The 22,243-nt window shown below is 31.8% G+C and overlaps 2 protein-coding genes across 6 annotated transcripts in view; one reads left to right on the top strand and one right to left on the bottom strand.

Moving 5' to 3' along the window:
- The window catches only part of LOC118187862 (glomulin), a 31,199-nt gene extending 30,009 nt beyond the window's left edge, over positions 1-1,190 (bottom strand). The window contains exon 1 of one of the 5 annotated variants that reach the window (XM_035358181.2): positions 1,041-1,190. The gene's annotated coding sequence lies outside the window, so the exon portion shown is untranslated. Of the gene's footprint in view, positions 1-24; positions 514-700; positions 750-1,040 lie in introns of those variants that run through there. The other 4 variants (XM_035358252.2, XM_085825939.1, XM_035358458.2 and 1 more) reach the window with 4 other exon arrangements.
- A 303-nt stretch (positions 1,191-1,493) lies between these two features.
- LOC118187715 (uncharacterized) lies at positions 1,494-20,930 on the top strand. The gene is made up of 4 exons (XM_035358022.2): positions 1,494-1,638; positions 15,825-15,920; positions 16,009-16,066; positions 16,404-20,930. The coding sequence occupies exons 1-4, from the start codon at positions 1,621-1,623 to the stop codon at positions 17,720-17,722; spliced, it is 1,491 nt and encodes a 496-aa protein (XP_035213913.2). The 5' UTR covers positions 1,494-1,620; the 3' UTR covers positions 17,723-20,930.
- Positions 20,931-22,243: the final 1,313 nt, after the last annotated feature.

Below are 22,243 nucleotides of genomic sequence, written 5' to 3'. Positions count from 1 at the left end.
TAACAGAAATATTACAATATTTACTGATATATGCAGATTTCTTTAAAACATACGAAGACTTTTGTGAGGTAACTTTTCTGTTACTTTTTAATTAGATTTTTTTCACACACACAAAAAAAAAAGTTTTAGTATCTTCATAAAATAATAGGAGAGCCTCTGGCCACAAACTGGGAAAGTGCAGAATCACCCACTGCTTCGCGCGTTTCTCAAAATCGCCAACTTGAAAATAAAGAGTAAAAAAAATTGCACGAACTCAGTATCCATGTGCACATCGATCTATTTTCGCTTAAAAAAACATCCCACAATTGCACAAATTTGGCATTGCACACTCCTTTGACTTTGTCCATGTACACATCGATACGCGCCATAAGTGGGCGCGCCAAGGGTGTGGGCTCTGCTAGGATCCAACCAATAATCAATGTTGTTTTGCTAAAATTTATAGATATTAAAAAATTTTCATTCGCATCGGCGCCAACGGATCCTCTGCGGAAGAAAACCCAAGCTATATTTCACTAAAACTCATAAGTGTACGAACACTTTTGTGAGCCACTGTATAGCAAAACAAAAGATGGACATCATAACAATGAATCACCATACTCTTTGTGATAAACACTCTGTACTTAATGCTTCGTAAATTATTACTTTCTACTCTGTATACTCCAACCTGACGGTTTTTCTCAAATAATAAACTATTTCATACCTATATGTCTTCAGAGTTTACCAACTTTCGCTTGAGAAAAACAAATAAACAAAAACTAGCAGTTCATGTAATAAAAATCCCGACTTGGCCAATGTCCAAATTTTCTTTTTTTCCCGAATTATTTTATGAATGCAATAATGCAATGTGCTTGCAGATACGATCACAAATCTCGAGAAACAGCCATTTCAAGAATTAATAAAGAAAACGAAAATTACACATTCAGTATTATTATGAAAAGTTTATAAATATATTCACTGCAGAGTGTAAATTTATTAAATTTAAAAAATAACACGACAGACTTATTAAATGAAAGTAGTCATAGAAAAGCTGTACATAATACCTTCAAAATCAATTTTTAAGAACAGGACAGCATTACCATAATTTCTTTAATTTTGAAGATATAAAATGCGACTAAATTTGGAACATCAAAATAGCGATTTCCCCCCCCCCCGGGATAGAACTATTACAACGTTACAGTTTCGGTTAAAATATTTTATAGTTGCTGAACAATTTCAATTTATAAAAATTTTATGTTAAATAATATTCATTTACTACATCATACTTTGATCTGACATCACACACGTTATTTCAAAGCCGTAAAAATATAAATATTTGAGTGAGAGCTGGATATAAATTCCTTTTTTTTTTTTTTTTTTGCAACATTCATTAATATAAAAGAACACTTATTTATTTTTTTTTTTTAAAGTTTGCTGGAAAAAATAGCTGAACTAAAATTTCACTAACTACCTCATACTAAAACAATGAGGTTAAAATCGAATTTTTTTTTTTTTCTTAATTTTAGTGGGAGTTTTTTATTACCAGAGGAAATTTATTCCGAATTCATTTTTGCGTGCTGACGACAGTGTCAAGCAAGATGTCGGCCCCTTTCGGCTAGAGCATGCCGTGTTAGGGACATAGAAATGGACCAAAGTTGTTCTGTAAGTATTTAATTCATAAAGTTGTGTATACAAGTGTGGATTCTTTCGATTTGTAATAAATAAATGGTATTTTGTATTTCCTTATACTTAAATTCTTGTGTGAAAGAGAAATGAGCGGTCTTGACTTTTTAAGCCTGCATTGTTCCATAATAGGAAGTAAATATTTTATGTGCTTTGGTGTAATAATACCTCAAGAACGTAAATAATATTCTTCCTGCCAATCTCTTAACTACAATACATGTGTCTATCATTACTAAATATGCACAAATATTTCATTTTCTAAAGCTTTTGATCAGATGATGACAAATTTAAGCCTAATCATTATGTGAGATTTTAATATAAAATATCAATAGCTTATTTTTCCGTTGAAAGGAAGAGCACAGCGTATACTAGTGACGTTAATTTCGTATGTTTTTTATGTATATACTTAGCTTACTTTAAGCTTTCTTTAAAGTGTCGGGTATATCCGGATACATGCAACACATCTTAATTTTGTCATTGAGTACGCCTTTCGCTATTAATAAAATTATTTTGTTTTAATTTATGTTTAAGAAAACTAAATTTTCATGTGGAACAGTTTAGTTAAATTCTTTAATTTTGGATATATGTGTGTGTACTTTTATCTTAATTTTATGTGATAAACAGTTCGGAGCATGTTTATTAAAAATTTTCCTTCCTATTGAAAGTTTATAAATTGTATATCCTTTAACATGTGCAATTTTTTACTAACGATTGGTTAAAGTTCGTATGAAAACAATTTAGTGAGTCTCTAGTAAAAGATTCTTATAGGCAAATATGAACTTCACAGTAATTTTTATAACTGTTAATACTTCGAAATATATTAATCGGATTTTTAGTTTTTATTCTTAACATAAAATTTGAGCTTTCCATTTCTTTTAAGTTTGTATCTGGTAGCTTATACTCTTTCCAGTAATTTAAGCGTAACAGCTAGTAAGCATAGATGTAAATGATCTTCATTAAATTATAATTTCCTAGTTATATTAATATTAATTTCAATACAAATTGCTGTCTGATGTAGTAATCCTGTATAAGATATAAATAATCCAAAAAACAGATGTATTTATCATAATGTCATGTCTCTTCTGTGTCATTAACTGAAAGCTTGTTCAAATTTAAATTTTGTGCCATTTGAGTTCCTGTTTGCCAGTGGATATTCAGTTCTGCCATACGAATAATGCTTTCTTCGGTACCTTAGTCTTTGATATATTTGAAACATTCAAATGAAAGATACAGAACATATTCATATGGTGGTAATCTGCCAAACATAGTGGGCAGCAGCTGAATTTTAATACTTCAAATATCTGTGAATACAATTTCATAGCACCAGAAATCAGCCACTGATCATATAGTGCCCTAGTTTCTTAGTTTAACACATTAAACACCACATCAGTCTGTAAGAACAAGTCTAGATACTTCAAAATAGGCCTGGCATTTAACTTAACAAATTTGCAGTGATTTATCGCATCTTTTTTCTGAGCATTACGAAATCATTTTGCTTCTTTCTGGCTGATGGACAAGTAATGAATAATCTGTAATAATTCATGCAAGATGCTAAGAATTCATTTATTTAAAAATTGTTAGTATTACAATTATTTGTTCTTAATGAACTTACATCTTAATATATTAAAGAATCTTGCTTACTAAATGTATTAAAATTTGTGAGGGTTTATTGAATGAAGATAAATAACCTGTTATTTTATCCATCAAAAGAAATACAAATAGATTTTTAAATAAGATGGGAAAAGAAATTTCTCTTGGGAATTCCGTTCATTTTTTTTCTTTATATTTTCTTTTATATCTGAGATGAAATTATTATATCTTGTAAAAGTATTGATCTTAATAAAGTGTTTTTTAGTGTATGATACTAAATTGTATCCATAGATTAAAATTTTAAAGAGAATGTAAGAATTTAGAATTAAGATGTAAATTGAACTGTAAATAAATTAAAACAGTAAATGCAGTAAAATCCTAGGAGAGCCCACACCCTTGGTGACAAAATGAAACAAAAAGTGCCAAGCCGTAACGAGATGAGAGCAAGTGAATATAGCAGGACAAGGTGTATGCGTAATGAAAATACAGTCAAAAGTCATTAATTCGGACACCCATAATCCGGAATGATCTATAATCCAGACCTCAAAGCTAAAATCGGTTGATCTTTACATTATGGTAACTTGGCGTTTTTTTGGCGAAAATTTGTCGACCAACTCTCCTACAGCAACCCTCTATTTTTTTTTCCCGCCGCCATTTTGTCTTCACGAAGTAAAGACATGTTTCTTTTCTTTTTATCTACTGAACACTTCTTCCAACAATCTACTAGCCGAATTGCACTTATGCTGGAAATTTTATCTAACAAAACTGCTTAATCATGACAAATATTCACTGCAAAATTGGGAAAAAGTGCACAATACCATACTCCTTACGCGTTTTTCAAAATAACACATACACATAAACCATGTACACGCTGACTTATTTTTACCTAAAAAAAATCCCAGAATTGCACAAAAATGGCATTGCGCACACTCTTCACTATATCCATGTACACTGCTTTTTTCTCATAAATTAGAAAAATTTCACAAAAATACATGACAATTTTCTGAATCTTTAAACCCGGTAAAAAGAACATATATGAAATTACCTGATCGCGAAAAATTTTATACCTTTTCCAAATATGAACATTTCCACATATCAAATAAATAAAATATCCAAAAACTTTTACCTCTAAATCATCTATTATATTATACACGTCACCAACGAATTCATACCGCAAGCATTACAAATACTTAGTGTCAAATATTTAAATTATTTCCATGCACGTTTACTTCAACTTAAACGTATACCAAATTCCTACAAACATAAAATTCACAAAATAACTATCATTTAATTAAAATATCACTAAACCATGTACACATCGACTTATTTTTACTTAAAAAACATCCCAGAATTGCACAAAAATGGCATTGCGCACACTCTTCATTATATCCATGTACACTGCTTTTTTCTCATAAATTAGAAAAATTTCACGAAAATGCATAACAATTTTCTGAATCTTTAAACCTGGTAAAAAGAACATATATAAAATTACCTGATCGCGAAAACGTATATACCCTTTCCAAATATGAACATTTCCCCGTATAAAATAAATAAAATATCCAAAAACTTTTACCTCTACATTATCTATTATATTACAAACATCACTAACTAATTCATACCGCAAACATTACAAATACTTAGTGTCAAATATTTAAATTATTTCCATGCACGTTTACGCAAATTACTTTACTTCCACCTTACATTTAGAACAATGCATAAAAATAATATCCTCAAATAATTAAAAATACTAACTTACCTATTCTTCTTCAGAATCTTGATTACGTGTCCGATAAACTTTTCTTATTTCTGTTTCAGGATCTTTAAAATCATACTTATAGTTCACAGCAAGGTACCAGGTAAAATAAATAACTTAATAAAACATCTTTACTTCTATCTCGCCCAACCTTAAAGAAACACTTATTACTACCCCTTTCAATCCCACTAAATACCCATTTCGAATTCACTTTAGTTAGGCCCATAGGATCCAAAAATTAACTTTAGTTAGGGCCATGGGATCCAAAAATTAACGAACACTGTTTCACAACAACACAGAATAAAGCCAAATACAAAATTTCCAGATTTTTTTCCCGATTTCCCCCCTTTTCCGATTAAAGAACCGTAATTCGTCCATTAATATCACATGACATATCCCATGATCTCTCATTTTCCTCACACAAAATAATGCGTAATCGGAACTGAGTACTGCTCACATTATTACCAAAGTCCCAGGTAGTAACCTTTATCGCCTCCAAAATGTCGCCAAACTACCAGTTACCATATTCTAAAGATCAGCCGAAAACATTTTATTGCAGACCATGTACCCTTAATAGAATTTGTGTGAGTACCGGTGTCAGAATCTTTAAAACATACGCTATGGTAAACCTCGAAATGTTTAAACTCCTCATCTGACAAACATTTATAAGCTTACCAACAATCGTACTTGCAGGCAAGACCCATTCCTTAAAATCACGCACAACAATTCCTGTTCCGTCTGTCGTTCAATCACTTCTTAAAAAAAATCTATTTGTTCCTCTTTCTATATCAAACAATAACTTGTCCATTCACAGGCTTGCCTTTTCCATACTTCATTTTCCCAAACTTACTCTTGTCAATTTCAACAATAACATATACTCCTCCAATTTTCACACTATCATTCACAATCACGTTCATACAAACCTCTCGACAAAACATAAACCAATCAACAACTGTATTCTTATTCAGTTTCAATTCATTCACAATATAATTATTCAAACATCTTCCAAACCACATTTTAGTTACATGCACAATATCATGCATACTTAAATTACTATTGAAAAACCATGAATTCTTTCTTATGCATCTGCAAACACCATGCGCATTCACACCTTTTTTCGACATCTCCATTCAAATCCATCCAAAACAACACTCTTTCGTTCGTATAACCCCATTCACTCGTTACATTTAAGACATTCATAATTTGAAGCAAACAATTTTTCTTTCATACACCATTCAATCAATTCTTACCTTTCACATTCAACAAAGTAAAAAATTCTAACCTATACTCACTCACACACGCATGTAGCCATACTTCCAGCCCAATGACGAAATTCGAAATGCCTGCCGACAAAATGGTGAAATGCGAAAATTCCAGAAATAGTTAGGTTTACCATATCAAGTGTATCAAAGTAGGGTTACCAAGATTGGCGCCAACCAAAATCATTCATATCAAGGGTGTAGGCTCTGCTAGGATCCAACCAGAAATGCTAATAATTTAATAAATTATCTGTCCCTGTAGTTTATAAAATTACTTGTAGTAAGGAGAAGAGAGTTGTTGTTGTCTTGTCCATGAATTTCATGTTAGAATGGTTGTCCAGATCCTCAAAGAGGTTAAACTTCTACTACCACCTCAATTTTGAGGGAGAACACCCTGGGCGGTAGTCCAAGGTGTCTCTCAGCCCTCTTCCCTTCCACCAAACCATATGAGAGGACTTCCGCTCATCATATATTTAGAGTGCCCCCATGCTGCAAAGCGTTGTATATTTACGAACATCCATGCCTTCTCCGGGATTCAAACCCCAGCCCTTCGGTACCGCAGTAGGCTCCCTAGCCACTATACTGTGTATAGTGTGGATGACTAGAAGAGAATTAATTTCTGACTGTAGGCTGTTACTATCAGAATATATTATTCTGATATGAGGGTTCATGGATGGCTGTTGTGTCACCAATAACTTGTCTGCAGTTGTGCTTTCAGTTGCTTCTATTCTTGTTAATTTTTTGCCTTTGTGAAGATGGCAGTATTTTCTGTCATGTTGAGTAATTAGTATATTTAATATTAATATTTTAGTTGATGACAGAATCGTATGTCATTGCTGTGAGATGAACGTTACATTAAATGTTATATTCATCAAAATAACAAAAATGCCAAGGACTCGTAGAATATAATTTGTGGAAAATACCCTTACTATCAGAATATATTATTCTGATATGAGGGTTCATGGATGGCTGTTGTGTCACCAATAACTTGTCTGCAGTTGTGCTTTCAGTTGCTTCTATTCTTGTTAATTTTTTGCCTTTGTGAAGATGGCAGTATTTTCTGTCATGTTGAGTAATTAGTATATTCAATATTAATATTTTAGTTGATGACAGAATAATTGGCTGTATCTGTGTTTCCTTTGTTGTGTGAAATGTAAATATGAACAAATTCACGTTGATCCATGAAGATGTAATGAAAAAATCTCCAGAATATTTGTTGTAACGTACTGATGTATTTTTAATAAAGATTCATAAAAATCGGGATTGTTTTCAAAAAATTTTAATTGATTTAAGGCTTGTAGCAACTTTATCTGCATTTTAAATTATTTTTAAAAATTATAATATCATAATGCAGCGTAAAGCATCTTCATTTTTCGAGCACTTTCTTATTATCTGCACCATTTGTTTCAATACTGTTTAAAATTCCAGTGCTTTCGACGTAATTTCAAGTATTCAGGCAACACTAGACAATCAATGTCTGTGGATTAATCAGATTTTAGAGTTTCCCCCCACTGCAAATATTCTATGTGCAAACAGTTCCTGTTGGCATGTTTAATCATATTTTATCAAATAGTTTTTGGCATTTGAAAGAAAGAGACTTACTTTAGATCACTGTAGAGTGAAATTTGTAAAAAATGTTGTCATTAAGTACAAGATATCTGAAATGGAACTGTCTCGTTACCAGATTAGAACCATCATTTACTTCCAGTTGTATTGCAAAAAGTCAGTTACAGAATGTTACCAAATCGTGTTACAGCTTTAAATACTAGTGTTGTATCATATGGCACTGTGAAGGTTTGGTACCGAAAGTTCGAAAACAAGAACTTTCAAGAAGCAAGTTCAAGAAGCAGAGTGCTCTGGCCAGTCTACTGATGTTGATAAGGCCCTCTTGCGAGAACTTGTGAAAGATCAGTATGCAGCCACTCGAGAGTATGCTAAGGAGTTAGATGTTAGTACCATGTCCGTTAGTCACGCTATGCATTGCATAAACTTGACGTGTAAGTTCAATCACCGGGTGCCGCTTGAGCTGACTCGAGCAGATAAAGAGACATGTTCGTGTCTGCACTATCCGCTCAAATATCAAAGCAAGGACAAAACTCAAAAAATGCTTAAAAAAAAGCAACATTCATAAGTATATATCAAATTCAATTAACATGGAGGAGCTAATTTTTTAAAAACTATTGCCATTTTTACAAAACTTGGCATTTTGGCATAATATGAGTTATAAAAATAAAATATGGAAAAATTGGTATGTTATTTCAGAAAGAGTCCGATTTTGTGTTAAAATAATGCTTTATATAAATCTAATATATATCCTAAGTCACACTTTCAAGACATAAAAACGCAAGTTGAATTTCATTAATCGTCCCAATAGAACAGGAGATATAGAACTGTCCTTTTTTTTTTTTTGTCCAGTGTACCTCTTCATACTAAGCATTATTTAAAAACAAGTATCGTATTGTTATGTGCATACGAGTTCATAATGGATTGAATGCACAGAAAACCGATGATAGCATGATAAATTTTATTTTCTCAATAGGAACACTGTGCAGTTCTGAAAATTTTCAGAGCTTGTGCAGCTTTTCTCAGTATGACAGAGCACAGTCAGTAGTTATCACTTCAGACTACTAAGAACATTAAGCACTAGGCAGTATAAAAAACCGCCAAGAAATGTACTGTATCTTAGATTTCTCGAAATTGCTGTAAGGTATATACCAGGGATGGCCAAACTTCAAGACTATGGGATCCACATGATAAATTTTATGAACGTTTGAAAGCCACAAGGCAGTATAAAAAACCGCCAAGAAATGTACTGTATCTTAGATTTCTCGAAATTGCTGTAAGGTATATACCAGGGATGGCCAAACTTCAAGACTATGGGATCCACATGATAAATTTTATGAACGTTTGAAAGCCACAAGTCCAAATTTATGTTTTTTTAAAAATAATAATGAGACAGATTTTGAATAAATAAATCTTGTATCTATTGTTTTGTGGTTATCAAAGTTAAGTTCCAAGAAATAAAAATTTTTTTGTAACTCTTGTATTGGACAACTGAGCGTTTTTCTTCAGGTAGAGAAATCAAATATTTTCTTCTAATTTCCTTTATACCTTTTTGTTTATAAATATTGTTGTTTTATTATAGTAGAAATAAAATGAATCAGAAGTATATTCCTTGCTTTATAATTACATTAAAAGTGTTATTTCAATGAACTACAAACAATTATTTAAAAGAAAATTTTTAAACTCGTCAGCAGTCTAGGATAATTTAAATGATGCACGTCGACGCACACTGCAAAGAAACTGTTATTCGAGAAAAATATATTTATTCAAAACTAAGCTATTCACATCTCTGCACACAATTATTATAAGGACCAACATACTGAGATCATTCGAATCTTTGGATTTTAACCTAAGAAATAGTTAAACATTTTTTCTCAAAATTTTGGAATAACTTCTTTTACTGATACCCAGTATAAAAGAGTTCATGTCTCCCCACCAAAATAAATATGATTGTAACTTCAGTGGTGTTTGAATAATGAGTATCTATCATGACAGCCCTTACTGATACAGTATTTCAGCGTGGCATCCAACGGAATCTGCCTGAATTTTTTAGTAATCAGTACACTGTGCATCGTTAAAAATTCTCGAAACTATCTCTCGAATCACCCCAATAATTTTGGATATAGCTAATGAAGTTTGGCCACATCACTGAAAATTCTCAAAACTATCTCGAGGTGTCCCGATAATTTTGGACACGGATAATGAAGTTCATGCACATCATTGAAAATTCTCGAAACAACTCTTGAATCATTGCAATAATTCTGGTCATACATAACCTGTTGCTAATAAATCTAGTAGTTCACACCAAGCTAAATAAAACGCTACGTCAAACACATATCCCATCTGCGTACCAGCCAAACTTTCCAGCCTAGCTGTTTTTCAAATACAAGGCAAATCAAAACTGATGTTACAGAAAGAAAACATACCTGTCACTACTAAAATGAACTTATTTTGTGAATTCATATACATCATGAACGTGTAACTCTTCATATTTCTGTGGACATGCACAGATGTTTGAGGTGGAGGCCTTTTGTAGCACAGCAGACGTACAGAAAGTAGTCTTAAAATGGAGTCTGTAAACAGAGGATAATTTAAAAGATTAGACTTTAAAAATAAACGTTTACAGGAGCAAAATTTCTCCATTATAGCCTGAAATTTGTAGTGATCAAGCAGTGGATCATTGTTCAACTTTTCATTTGGCTACTAAGCTGTCATGAAGGACATTTCAGACGTACATGACGATTGAAAATTAGGAAGACAAAAAATATCAACAGATTAAAAGTGTCTCCATTAGAGCTAAGGCAATGGGTGCATCTGCAGAGCGGGAGTACTTACGGGTTGAAAAATTTCACATATGTCAGACAGCATAGTGCCTCTAGCCTAGTGCAGCAAAATGTCTCTAACCAAGTGAGAGGTAGAAGGAAAGAAGATCATCAAACAAGAAATCGAAAAATAGGGGGAAGTATCACAAGCTAAACAGATTTCACCATTATCAGTACGCCGATTTTAACAGAAACTTTGGAAAAGAGAGACATTTGTGTTCTGTTGATCCCTCATTGCTTGATGCAACGTTATTGATATGGAGATTTGAGACTAACGTGAAAGATCTCTATCTGGCATAACGATATTTGATAAAACGGGAATTAAACATTTTGACTAAAATTTAAATTGTTGTCAAACCAGTGATTCTTCCCACGACTCCAAATGTTTCAGCGTACACAACCATTGGTGAAATAAATTATGATCTCTGCCTAGGATTACCAAGAAATTATTATGAAAGATAAGAGTTTCATGTGGTAAAATTGTTCATTAAGCATGTTATCGTGAATGGTTGCAAAATATGGGAAGCAATATCATAAAAATGCTTGACTTGCTTAGGAATAGGAAATTAATTTTGAAGGAGTTCCACAAAAAATTGAGGCGTGTCTCCTAACCAAGTAAGAGGCTGAAGGTACACTCCACAAAAAATAAAATTCTCGTAAAACTCTTCCACAGATTAAAAGAGCTCTATATGGATTGAAAAGGTTTCTTCAGCAGTTACTCGTGCCAATCAAGGATTGAAAATCCTACAACGAATAGCAAATCTTCCAGGTCACAACTGTCGTGAACAATGGGATCATAGAGGAATGTAAGCAGATACTGCTTGAAGTAAAATTTAAAATTAACTTAAGAGGGGGGAAAATAGGGAGAATAATTAAATAAATATATTAGTATTGCATTTTAGATTAACTTCATAATAGTGTATTCTGATGACCATTACCCATTCAAAAAATAACATAACCAGAATAGTAATTACCAGAAATGAAATTATTTGTAATTTTACGTATTTGTTGTATTGACGATAAGCAGTGGACAGTTTGGAATCTATCAAATTTTTATGTACATAACATCAGAAATTAATAAAGAAATGTGGCACTGCATGATTTAAATTTCAAATTTCATTTGTATTAAAAAAATTAAACTATATTTATTCAAAACCACATTTCAGATGGCAAATGATCACAAGTAGCTCGCCAGCTGCTTTTAAAATGTCGGAGAGCTGCAGTTTCGACATGTCTGGCATATACAGTAACGTAGGGATTTGGCCAAAATGTTGCCAAGTTTATAATTTGTCACCAAAAGCCATTAATCTGGTTAAATGGGCCAGCTCCTGTAATCTTCCCTTTCCAACTGAGCTTTGTATTCATGTTACTCTGTAAAAGAGACTATAACTTCACTAAAATTATTTACAAATATACAAAAATTCTTAACGATATTTGTATATTTATTGTTTTTAATTACTTTAGCACAGAATATGTAATTTGCTTTTGTTTAACCGTATAGTCTATTTTGTTATGGTTAAGTGTAAAGTTTAATGTTACATAGTGTGTATTTAGGATGTGTGTGTGAAATTTTTGTGTTTACTTACCTGACCGTCTTATAGCTATAATAAGAGAAGCATACATGACAGCTTATTTATTAATAACTGTCACAGTCAAAACTTGTGTGTGTACAGTAGTATCATTTGTTGCCATCAATAAAAAAAAGTGTACCCGCAATGTGTCGGATAATAGACAGCATTATTAACCATACTGTATAATATTTGGGTGGATTTGGAGTACAGGTTGAATATTGTCGCAAAAGGGTGGTTTTAATTCTAAGGCAAAACTTATACCATATCTAAAATCAATCTTTCTAAATGAAGAACATCATATCTATAATTGATCCATATTCGACAAGGTTAAGTTAAATATTTATTTACAATATATACAGTTAATTAGTTACTTAATGAACATACAGAAAATTCTACTAATCAAAGAAAATATTTATTTACAATATATACAGTTAATTAGTTAATGAACATAGGGAAAATTCTACTAATCAAAGGATATGGCTTATTGCGCCATTCCCATCTAGCATCTAACTTCTACTTCAGGTGAGGGCGCTGCTATTGCATTATGATATCATATTTCTATACAGATATCTGCATGCAACTAAGGGTAATTATATAGAAGTGTACTGACAATGTTAGTGACAGTAACAGAGTCAGTTTCCTAATGGCAGGCTGTTGTGCATCAGCATTCATTCCTAATTAATTCTTGATTGAATAGATTTTGAGACCACTGCCTTTTATAGCTACAAGCCAAACTCCCTGTTCTTAAATTTAGTTTTCTGTACCTTATATATCTGGCTGTAACTTCACAGTTTCAAGTTTACAAATAAATTGGATATGAGCTAAAAATGTAGGAGCAAATATTTTGAGATGCTAGTGGTATTATCTGAAATTTTGAAATCTGTTATCAAAATCTTCTGATCAAATGGTAAATACAATCACATATTTTACTTATTTGTATGACTGGCCAGGCAAAATTACGAGGGCTATCCAGAAAGTAGATTACGTTTTGGAATAAAAAAATAAACAAAGTATAGGAAACAAATTTTATTATATACAGATGAAAGCCACACTCAAATACTACTTTTCTACATAGTCACCATACAAATTAAGGCATTTATCGTAGCGATGTACGAGCTTGGAAATTCCTTCGTCAAAAAATTCGGCCGCCTGCGCCTTCAACCACTTCGTTACCTCTTCTTGCAGCTGTGCGTCGTCATCAAAACGCTGCATAGCCAGCCACTTCTTCATTGCTGGGAATAGGTGGAAGTCGCTCAATGCCAGGTCGGGACTGTACGGCGGATGAGGAAACAACTCCCACTTAAAAGATTCAAGAACTTTACGAGTGACATTTGCCGTGTGGGGCCGGGCGTTGTCGTGAATCAACAAGATCTTAGAGCTCAACATTCCTCTGCGCTTGTTTTGAATTTCTCTTCTGAGTTTTTGGAGAGTTTGGCAATACCTTTGAGAGTTTATTGTAGTGTCTCTTTCCAGGAAGTCCACCAAAATTACACCTTTTCTGTCCCAAAAAACAGTCGCCATCATCTTCCTTGCCGATATTGTTTGCATGCATTTCTTGGGTTTTTGGGGAGAACTTGTGTGCCCCCACTGCATTGATTGCAATTTCATTTAACAGTTCACATGTTTCACCCATGTTTCGTCACCAGTAACGATGCGATCGAGTAAAGAGTCACCATCCTTATGGTAAGCGTCCAAAAAGTTCAACGCTGCAGCCATTCGCTGATTTTTGTGGTCCTCTGTCAAGATTTTTGGAATCCATCTTGCACAAAACTTGTGGTAACCAAGCTTTTCGCTGATGATTTCGTGCAACAAACTTCGCGAAATTTGTGGAAAACTCAAAGAAAGTTCCGTTATTGTGAAATTTCGATGTTCACGGACTTTAGCATCGACTTTTTCGAGAAGTTCGGCGGTCACTATGCTGGGTCTCCCACTTCGATCTTCGTCGTGAACATTGGTTCAGCCATTTTGAAATCTTATGACCCACTGACGCACTCCACCTTCAGTGATAATGTTGTCCCCATACACTTCACGAAGCTGCCGATAGATTTCTATCGGTTTACAGTTTTTTGCAGTCAGAAACCTTATTACTGAGCGCACCTCGCAGCTCGCGGGATTTTCAATTAACGCAGACATTTCAAACCGTCACAGTATCTGAATGGAGCACAGCACGAACCTCTCACTAGCACGGCTAGATGCAGACTGAGCTGCGCAACGCTCTGACCCCAAGATGGCCGCGCTAGCCCCGCCCCTAGCGGACACAGACGGAAACGTAATCTACTTCCTGGATGGCCCTCGTAAATGTTAACTTTCTATCAGAAGTTGAAATGATTGAATTTTTTATCCTATGAATATTGTAAAACAATACTTATTAATTGCTTTTGGCTTTAAGATGTACCATGTGTCTCAGTAAACCACCAAATCTGTTTAAAAAAAAAAAAAAAAAATTATCAGATGCGAGTTTGTGATTTTATTATTTTTTGAGATTTTATTAAAAAGATCACAAAATTATCAACATATAAAAAGAAAATGTACTTGAAGCATTTAAATGCAGATTTTTGATTAATAAGTAAAAATTATATGATAATAAAAAAAATAAAGCTACCTTTTTTGGGAAATCGCTCTGTAGTTTTTTAATGCTATTCCATTTTGTTTTGGTGGGGGAAATTGGGTAATTGTACTAACTGAGCATTACGTACTGATTATGGTAACAATCACCCAAGGACAGATGAAACTTTGATATACGTAAAGCATTCCAACATAATAAAAAAAAAAAAAAAAGGGAATTCTGTTTAAGCGTTTAAAAATAACTTAAAGCGATCAACAATAGAAAAAAAACGACTGGGCTAGAAATATTCCACAATTCCATAAACTTGAGTTTAAAAAAAAAGGGGGGGATAATATTATATCTAATAAGGAAATTGTCAACTTTGGCGTGCACCCAGTACTTGACTTTTAGCCCTGCATTGCAATGGTGAGCTTTGGAAACTGCACATGTTGGGCATACCTGGTTGCAGAAAACATTTTAATAATAATACAATACTTTGTATTTGATTAGGTAATCTGTTATGGTTGGACTGGTTTATCATTAACTTAATAGAAGTTATGTTGAAACGTGCGTTTCATGCTAGTTTATAAAATTATTATTAAACATTTCTGTAGGTATTAATTTTATTAACATAAGAAGCTTTTAAAATTTGTCCAAAATTTTTATTTAGAGGTACACATTGTTAATATTCGATTGTTGAAGTACAATTGATATTCATTGTAGAGGCTAAAATTTTGATCTTGTGTAGCAAATAAAGATTTTGTTTTAGATCAAAAGCCTGTTTCATTCTCGGTTTTTCATTTCAAATCATAATTAAGCAATGAAATGATTAAATAAATGTCATTTTATCCGAAACCTCTTAAATAATTGTTTTTGCCAAGCTGCTCAAAATTTCTATATGTAAGCATATGCTCTGTATTTTAAGTAATGTTTTTTCATAAACTAAATTTTACTTAAATATTATTATGTCATATATATGTTAATATATTCACATGCATGTGTGTTTTAAGTATTAAGTGGTTTATTGTTTTTATTATATGAATTTTTAAATTTCCTATGCAGGATTTGGAATTCTTTGATTTCAAAAATGTTAGTGAAGAGGAAATCAAAGAAATACAAGCTATACTTAAAGGTCCTGGAAGCAATGGCTGTGTTGAGGTAATAGAAGGTGATTTCTCTGAGGTTAAAATTAAAACTCTTTTAGAATCATTATATATGTAGTATTTAATTTTTTTGCACTTTTCAGCTACCTTGGGAAATTCCAATAAGAGAAAACAGTGCTGAGGTAGCTCCACAAAATGAAGGTACTATTACTTTTTGCTCATAATTTGAATGTTACTTTTCTTTAGTTTACAACTTGCATTTTTTTAAATTTATTAATTGGCTGTTAAATTCATTAATATTCTTTACAAGTAAATTCTTATCTGATGTGCAACATTTAGAAATCATTATTTGATAAGAAAATTGTTTTCCTTTTTTTTATTAATAAAAATTAATTTATTAAATGAAAAATGTAGTTTAGTATATTAGAGAAGATATTTTAGAAAAGTAGGAAATAAATAGCAAACACACCAGCATCCTTAAATTATGTGTTGCAAAAAGCTATAGTATTATTTTGAATTGCTTTTTTTTTATTTGCAGGTGTAGCTGAAAAAACTGAGATAAATTCAACGAAAAGTACTAAGACTTTAGGAACAGTTGTTGGGCAAGATTTACATTTTGTCTCACCTCAGACTCCTCTTTCTCCTCCAATTGCACGACTACCACCTCCTCCTGTTGAAGCATTTGTTACGCCACCAACAACAATCGGTCCGTATCCAAATACTCCGTACTTTGTGTCCAGGACTATACCTTACCTGCGTGCCTACTCGCATGTAGGAGTGCCCTTCTTTGCATGTCCTATACCGGGTGCAGGGGAGTCAAGTCCTATGCCCTCTCCATACGGTCAGTTTGTACCTGTGGTCCCAGCTACAGTAGGACAAGAAAAATTTATTGGACAAATAGAAAATGAAAATACTCAGAAAAACAGAGGACCTGCTGACAGGCAGTTCAACCGACGCAACAAAAAGAAACTTCCCAATACTGAGTATTGTGGTTCTTATGATTCTGAAAATGTTGTGGATGTCTACAGAGACGCAGTTTTAGGTGATGAACAAACGTCAGTTTCATCTCCCGTTTCTTCCACTGTTAGCAACGAACGTCCAACATCTGTGCCTCTTGTGCCTTTACCTGTGCCACCATCAACGTTTGGTGTTGCGGGTGGTACACTTCCCTTGCATGGTTATCCGCCTGGTTTGCACACACTTCCATACACACAGATGTCTGGACCGCAAGCACCTTCAGCTGCCATGTATTATGTTCCCGTATTTAATCATCCTTATGGCAGTTATATACCTTCTCCTCCTTCAGCTCCTATGGTTCTTCCTGTAAACCTCCGCCCTGAAAGTGAACCTACTTCAGAAATAAATACAGAGAGTAATGAAGTAATTAAAAATATTAATACTGTTGTTCCATCTGTATCTCACCCTAAGTCTTTAGAAAATGTCCAGTCAAACTGTGAGGTTGAACCAGCTCCTGAACAGTGTGTCCAACATGCTGATGCCAAACAGGCACCTGTTGACCCTACTGCCAAAAACACAATTTCAGAGGGGGAAGAAGTAACAGACTGTAACTCCTCCTCTGATTATCATTTAAGCAAGAGTATTAGCTCTTCTCCTGACTGCATTCCTGAAACAGCTGATGATAATTGTAAATGCCAACCAGCAAATGAAGATTACAAAGAACCTATTCGGGATTCTTCACGTTGCTGGGCTGACTTGTTCAAGAAACCATGTACTGAGGTCAATGGCATTGATCGTCAACTTGCTGTTGAACAGGGACATGAAAATATTAATAACTTAAACAAAGATATTTCAAATGGAAAATTGTACTCTGTGCCTGCTAGTGATGATGTTCTGTAGATGTTATGAACTAAGAACTGAAGTGTGGCTGTGCAACATATTTTGCCTGAAAAACATTTTTAATGAGACTGTTTTGCAGGCTGCTACACATTGTCAGCGTGATATTGTTGTGATCATGATTGAAGGGTTGAGCTTTTGTGCATAAGTATATTTAAATTATTAGGTAGGGTAAATTTTTGTGCTATCTTTCACTCATATCTACCACATTTCACTTGCTTCTGCAAAAATGAAGTGCAGTTGTGTGGTGTAAGATTATACTGGACTGTGCATTACTAACTTTACAGTGTAAGATTTGCTGTGTTTTAATTTTTATCTTGTTCTTTACAAAATATAATGTACATACACTTTTCTAAAATAGACTTATGAATGAAGACTTTAGCAAATGTGTCTGAAAATTTAGGTATACATTTTTCTAAAGTTAGACAAGAATTATTCATGTTCAGAAATCAAATGTAGGAAAATTGTTTTTGCTTTGCATTTTTTTGCTTTAATCGTACTGTTTAATGGCAATAAAAGAAGAAAATCATGCAATTTTTCAATGTAACTGTTGAAGTTATTGTCAGCAACTGAAATATGCAATTTTCTTACCTGTTAACAAGTTTATGCAAATCCATATGCAATACAAGTTAATGTTATGATTGTGGAAGTTATATGAAGAAAATAAATTTTTAATAGCATAGAAAATTTGATAAACTTAATTCTGTTTTCAGCTGTATGCTAAAATATTTTACTTTTTATTTATTTATTTTTGTAATATGGTTTTATTGTGATATTGATGCTTTTTTAATAATTTATTAACATTTTTTTAGTTTTTCTTAAGCTAGTATCAAAATTGCATACTGTAAGTCAATAAATATATTAAAATGAAAATATGCATGAACAATGATAAAATTATCTGTCAGTCTAATTTTTAAAACATTTTTTGGCCAGGAAAACAAAAATGAATTTTCTTTGTATCAGTTTTATGCAAAATTAAATATGTAAATGAATTTTAGATTAATTTTTTGCATGTTTCTACTAATTTATGATGCATTATTTATTGGAATTGGTGAGATTATTAAATAGTGCTGTTCATTAATTCTTAAACTGTATGTTTTATTAGTAAACAAGAAACTAGACGATAATTCATTTCAGTGTTTCCCAAACTGATGTAGTGATATTTTTCCTTACCCATTTACATATTAAAAGACTAATTTAATAATATGTGATTTTTAAATATAGTGTAAAAAATATCTATTCTGGCATATACTGTTTAAGTAGTTTTTACGGTATTGAAAATAACATCTTTCAGATGTATTCATAGCTAATAGAATTTATTCACAAAACTTAAATTATGTAAATGTTTCATCATTATTCAAATGTTTGCTAAGATAAGCATATAGCATACAGGTATAATAGTCTTAATTCCTTTGCATTTTTCATCTGGGAAGTAATTCGGTCCCTCTCCCCTCCCCTGAAAAAAATAGTACTTGTTTTATTTTCCATTAAGCAGAATGTAAAACATTTGGTTGTTTTCTAATTTAAGCAGAGAAAAATATATCTGAAACATAATTTTATAAATAATTGTTGTGTTAAATTATTAATTTATTATGGTGTTACATTTGTATGATACTGTTAAATGAATATGAAGCATATTGAAATACTTAAGTAGGTCACTATTGCTATTTTTTAACAAATATTATTTTGCGTTTAGAAAAAATCTTTGCAGTTGTGTCAAGTATTGTATTGTTTTTAATCAAAAATGCGAAGTTTTAAACCATACCATATATTACTTGCTAGTAGTATGCTTTACTTCTTTTGAAGTTGGTGAAAATTACTTTTTTAATAGTCTTATTTTCAAGACAGTATGGGAAACACTGTTATAAATCTAAAATAAAATTTCCCTTTGTAGTTTAAAATTTATAAAGTATTGAAATTATTTGTTGCAGAAAACTACCTAAATTTTAAAAATAAGGTTTTTTTTGGAGGGGAGAATTACAAAAGCTATTTCACATTTAATTTCTCTAAATAAATACATCAGATCATATTTAAATTTCCAGTAATCTATTTTTAATATAGCATCATATTCATTATCAATTCAGATGATATAGATAACATGTTATGGTTTTGTTGTAATTAAATAATAGTAACGTTTAAAATTGTGTAATGATTTTATGAATGAATGTCCTATAATTTTAATTCAAATTAAACTGGCAGCTATGAAAGGAACCTAATAATTTTTGGCTAAACATAATGAAGTCACATTTTTGGCTATTGAGTATTTGTTAAAACTAGATGAAAGTTTTTTGTATAAACGCATCATTTAAAATTTTTGGAAGCAAGTAAAGCTGAAAATCGGTCCTCTGTATCTAAATGTATAATTCGAAAGAAGATGAAAAAAAGTAATTCATCAATCAAAATCAGACTTTTGTTTTAGCAATTTTAGTCGTCCATCGTGGAAGCAATGCAGATTTCTTATATAACAAAAGAGGCTTTAAATAATATTTTGTACTGTAATAAAATAATTGCCTTTTTTTAAATCTATGTTATTTTATATATAACATATTGTATTTTTTTAATTGTAAAATCTTAAGTTCTCACAAAGATAGCAAACATTTCAGAAAAAACTTAATAAGAATCATTTTCCTTTAAAGGAAAAGAAAAACTATTTAAAAAATTAATATTGTTATTATAATTATATTATTATACAAGTTTTAGTATTATAATTATATTATTATTTTACCAGTTTTTCAAAATTAATAATTTTTCATGGGTCCGATATATATTTGATATCATACTACACAAATTGGAGATGCATATGAAAAAATTCAGCAGTCTGAATATCCTATTATGAGCATACATGATTAATAAGTTACCTTTTTATACATTTTTTATGTAAAATTTTGGTGATCAAACATTGTTATTATTAAATGAATTGTATGATAAATGTACAGATTAAAGTTTGCACACAGTAAAATTTCTGGCTTAGTTGGTAATTGGAGCTTTTATGTTTTTAGAAGTTGACACATTCGGTTACTTTTTCAGGATAAGAATCAAACCTCATTAAACCTGCAGATACCAATATTCATGCTTACAGTTAACATTAGCTCTTTTTTAGTTTATTGTGTTTTCTTTTCTCGTTAATCATTTTGAGAAGACATTTTGTAATAGTTATGCGAAGGTAAAAGTTGTAACCTGATTAAAATAGACAAATTTTTTGCATTCTTTACCTCGTGGTTTATAACTGTTTCTTTATGAACATTTTCAGTTAATTTCTATGTAATCAAAGTGCAAGTGATTAGTGAGATGATATTGTTCATTAGGTACAAAAACAACTAGTACTGCTTCTTCTCTAATGTACTGCCTATTTTATAGTGATCCTTTTAAAAAAATCTGGTTTAAAAGTTTTGGTGCATACTTAGCTAGCCCTAGTCAATTTATATGATTTTAAAATGCAAATTATCATGTCATAAAGCAGTACTAGGGTCAAATTACTGAAATATATTAAGCTAAAGAAAGCAGTAACTACGATGAACAAACCTAAATGAAAGATTTAGCCAGGAAGCCTTGTTAAAATGGATCAGCATAATGCTATGAAAGTTCTGTACTGAAGTAGCTGAGGTGTTCGCTGAAAATTATGAAATATTCAGCATACATCCAAGTAGCCTAAATCTTCCAAGTATGCTGTGTATAACATGATTATATCTTGGTATTTATTACAATTCCATTTAAAACATTTCCAATCATTGACTTTAATATAATAATAAATTATATACGGAGTTTACTTCAAAACACCTGTGAAAATCATTGCTATTTAAGTATTCATAATATGGCACTTTTTTTTATTTGTGTAATTTGTAATCTCAGATTTATTTCTAGCTTCTATTTTCATAATGTTATACTTGTCTCCTGAATAGGTGTCCATAATGTGGGGAAAAAAACGTGATTTATTGTGTTTCCATTCATTAAAATATGTGAGGAAGAATGAAAGATAACTAACTATTGCTGAAGTAGTATCTGAAATTCATGAATTAAATAAGTAAAAATTATGTAATTCCAGCTATTTTCAGGAGACAATAAAAGCACAGAAAATCAGCATCAGACAACAAATACTGATTAAAATTATAACTTCCATGTCCATTTGTGATAGTCTTAATTGTTATGTCATTTTTAATAATTTCCAGTTCCAGTTTACTTTATCATTAAAATTACTTCTTTTCATATAATTGTTTCTAATGATAATTATGTGGTCATTTATTTTATGGAATTTTTTATCACAAACTTTAATATAATAATAAAAAGCTTGATGAGAATTTGTGTGTCTGACCACAAAAAATATGTATGACTAGTTGTAGTAAATTTTAAGAATGTACCAAATCAAAATCCTGCCCTTATGTGAGGTGTAATGATTCAGTGTTACCATTTACTGAATTAAGAGTTGTGAAGACCCTATCAATGATTGAGTCACTAAAACTAAACTGGGGAACATTTGCAATTCATCACGAGTCCTTACCAGTTGAACAGGGTAGTTGATTGAATTTC

Source organism: Stegodyphus dumicola, chromosome 10, assembly GCF_044657685.1.
Source record: "Stegodyphus dumicola isolate Sdum_Otavi_A_Nest chromosome 10, ASM4465768v1".
In the NCBI taxonomy this organism is placed as follows: Eukaryota; Metazoa; Arthropoda; class Arachnida; order Araneae; family Eresidae; genus Stegodyphus; species Stegodyphus dumicola.
This window is presented reverse-complemented; position numbering and strand designations above follow the sequence as displayed.

Bases quoted from the DNA above. Each gene is read 5' to 3' on its own strand.
- LOC118187715 (XM_035358022.2), top strand. The intron at 15,921-16,008 runs GTAATAGAAGGT...TGCACTTTTCAG, and splicing joins GAAGCAATGGCTGTGTTGAG to CTACCTTGGGAAATTCCAAT. The intron at 16,067-16,403 runs GTACTATTACTT...TTTTATTTGCAG, and splicing joins GGTAGCTCCACAAAATGAAG to GTGTAGCTGAAAAAACTGAG.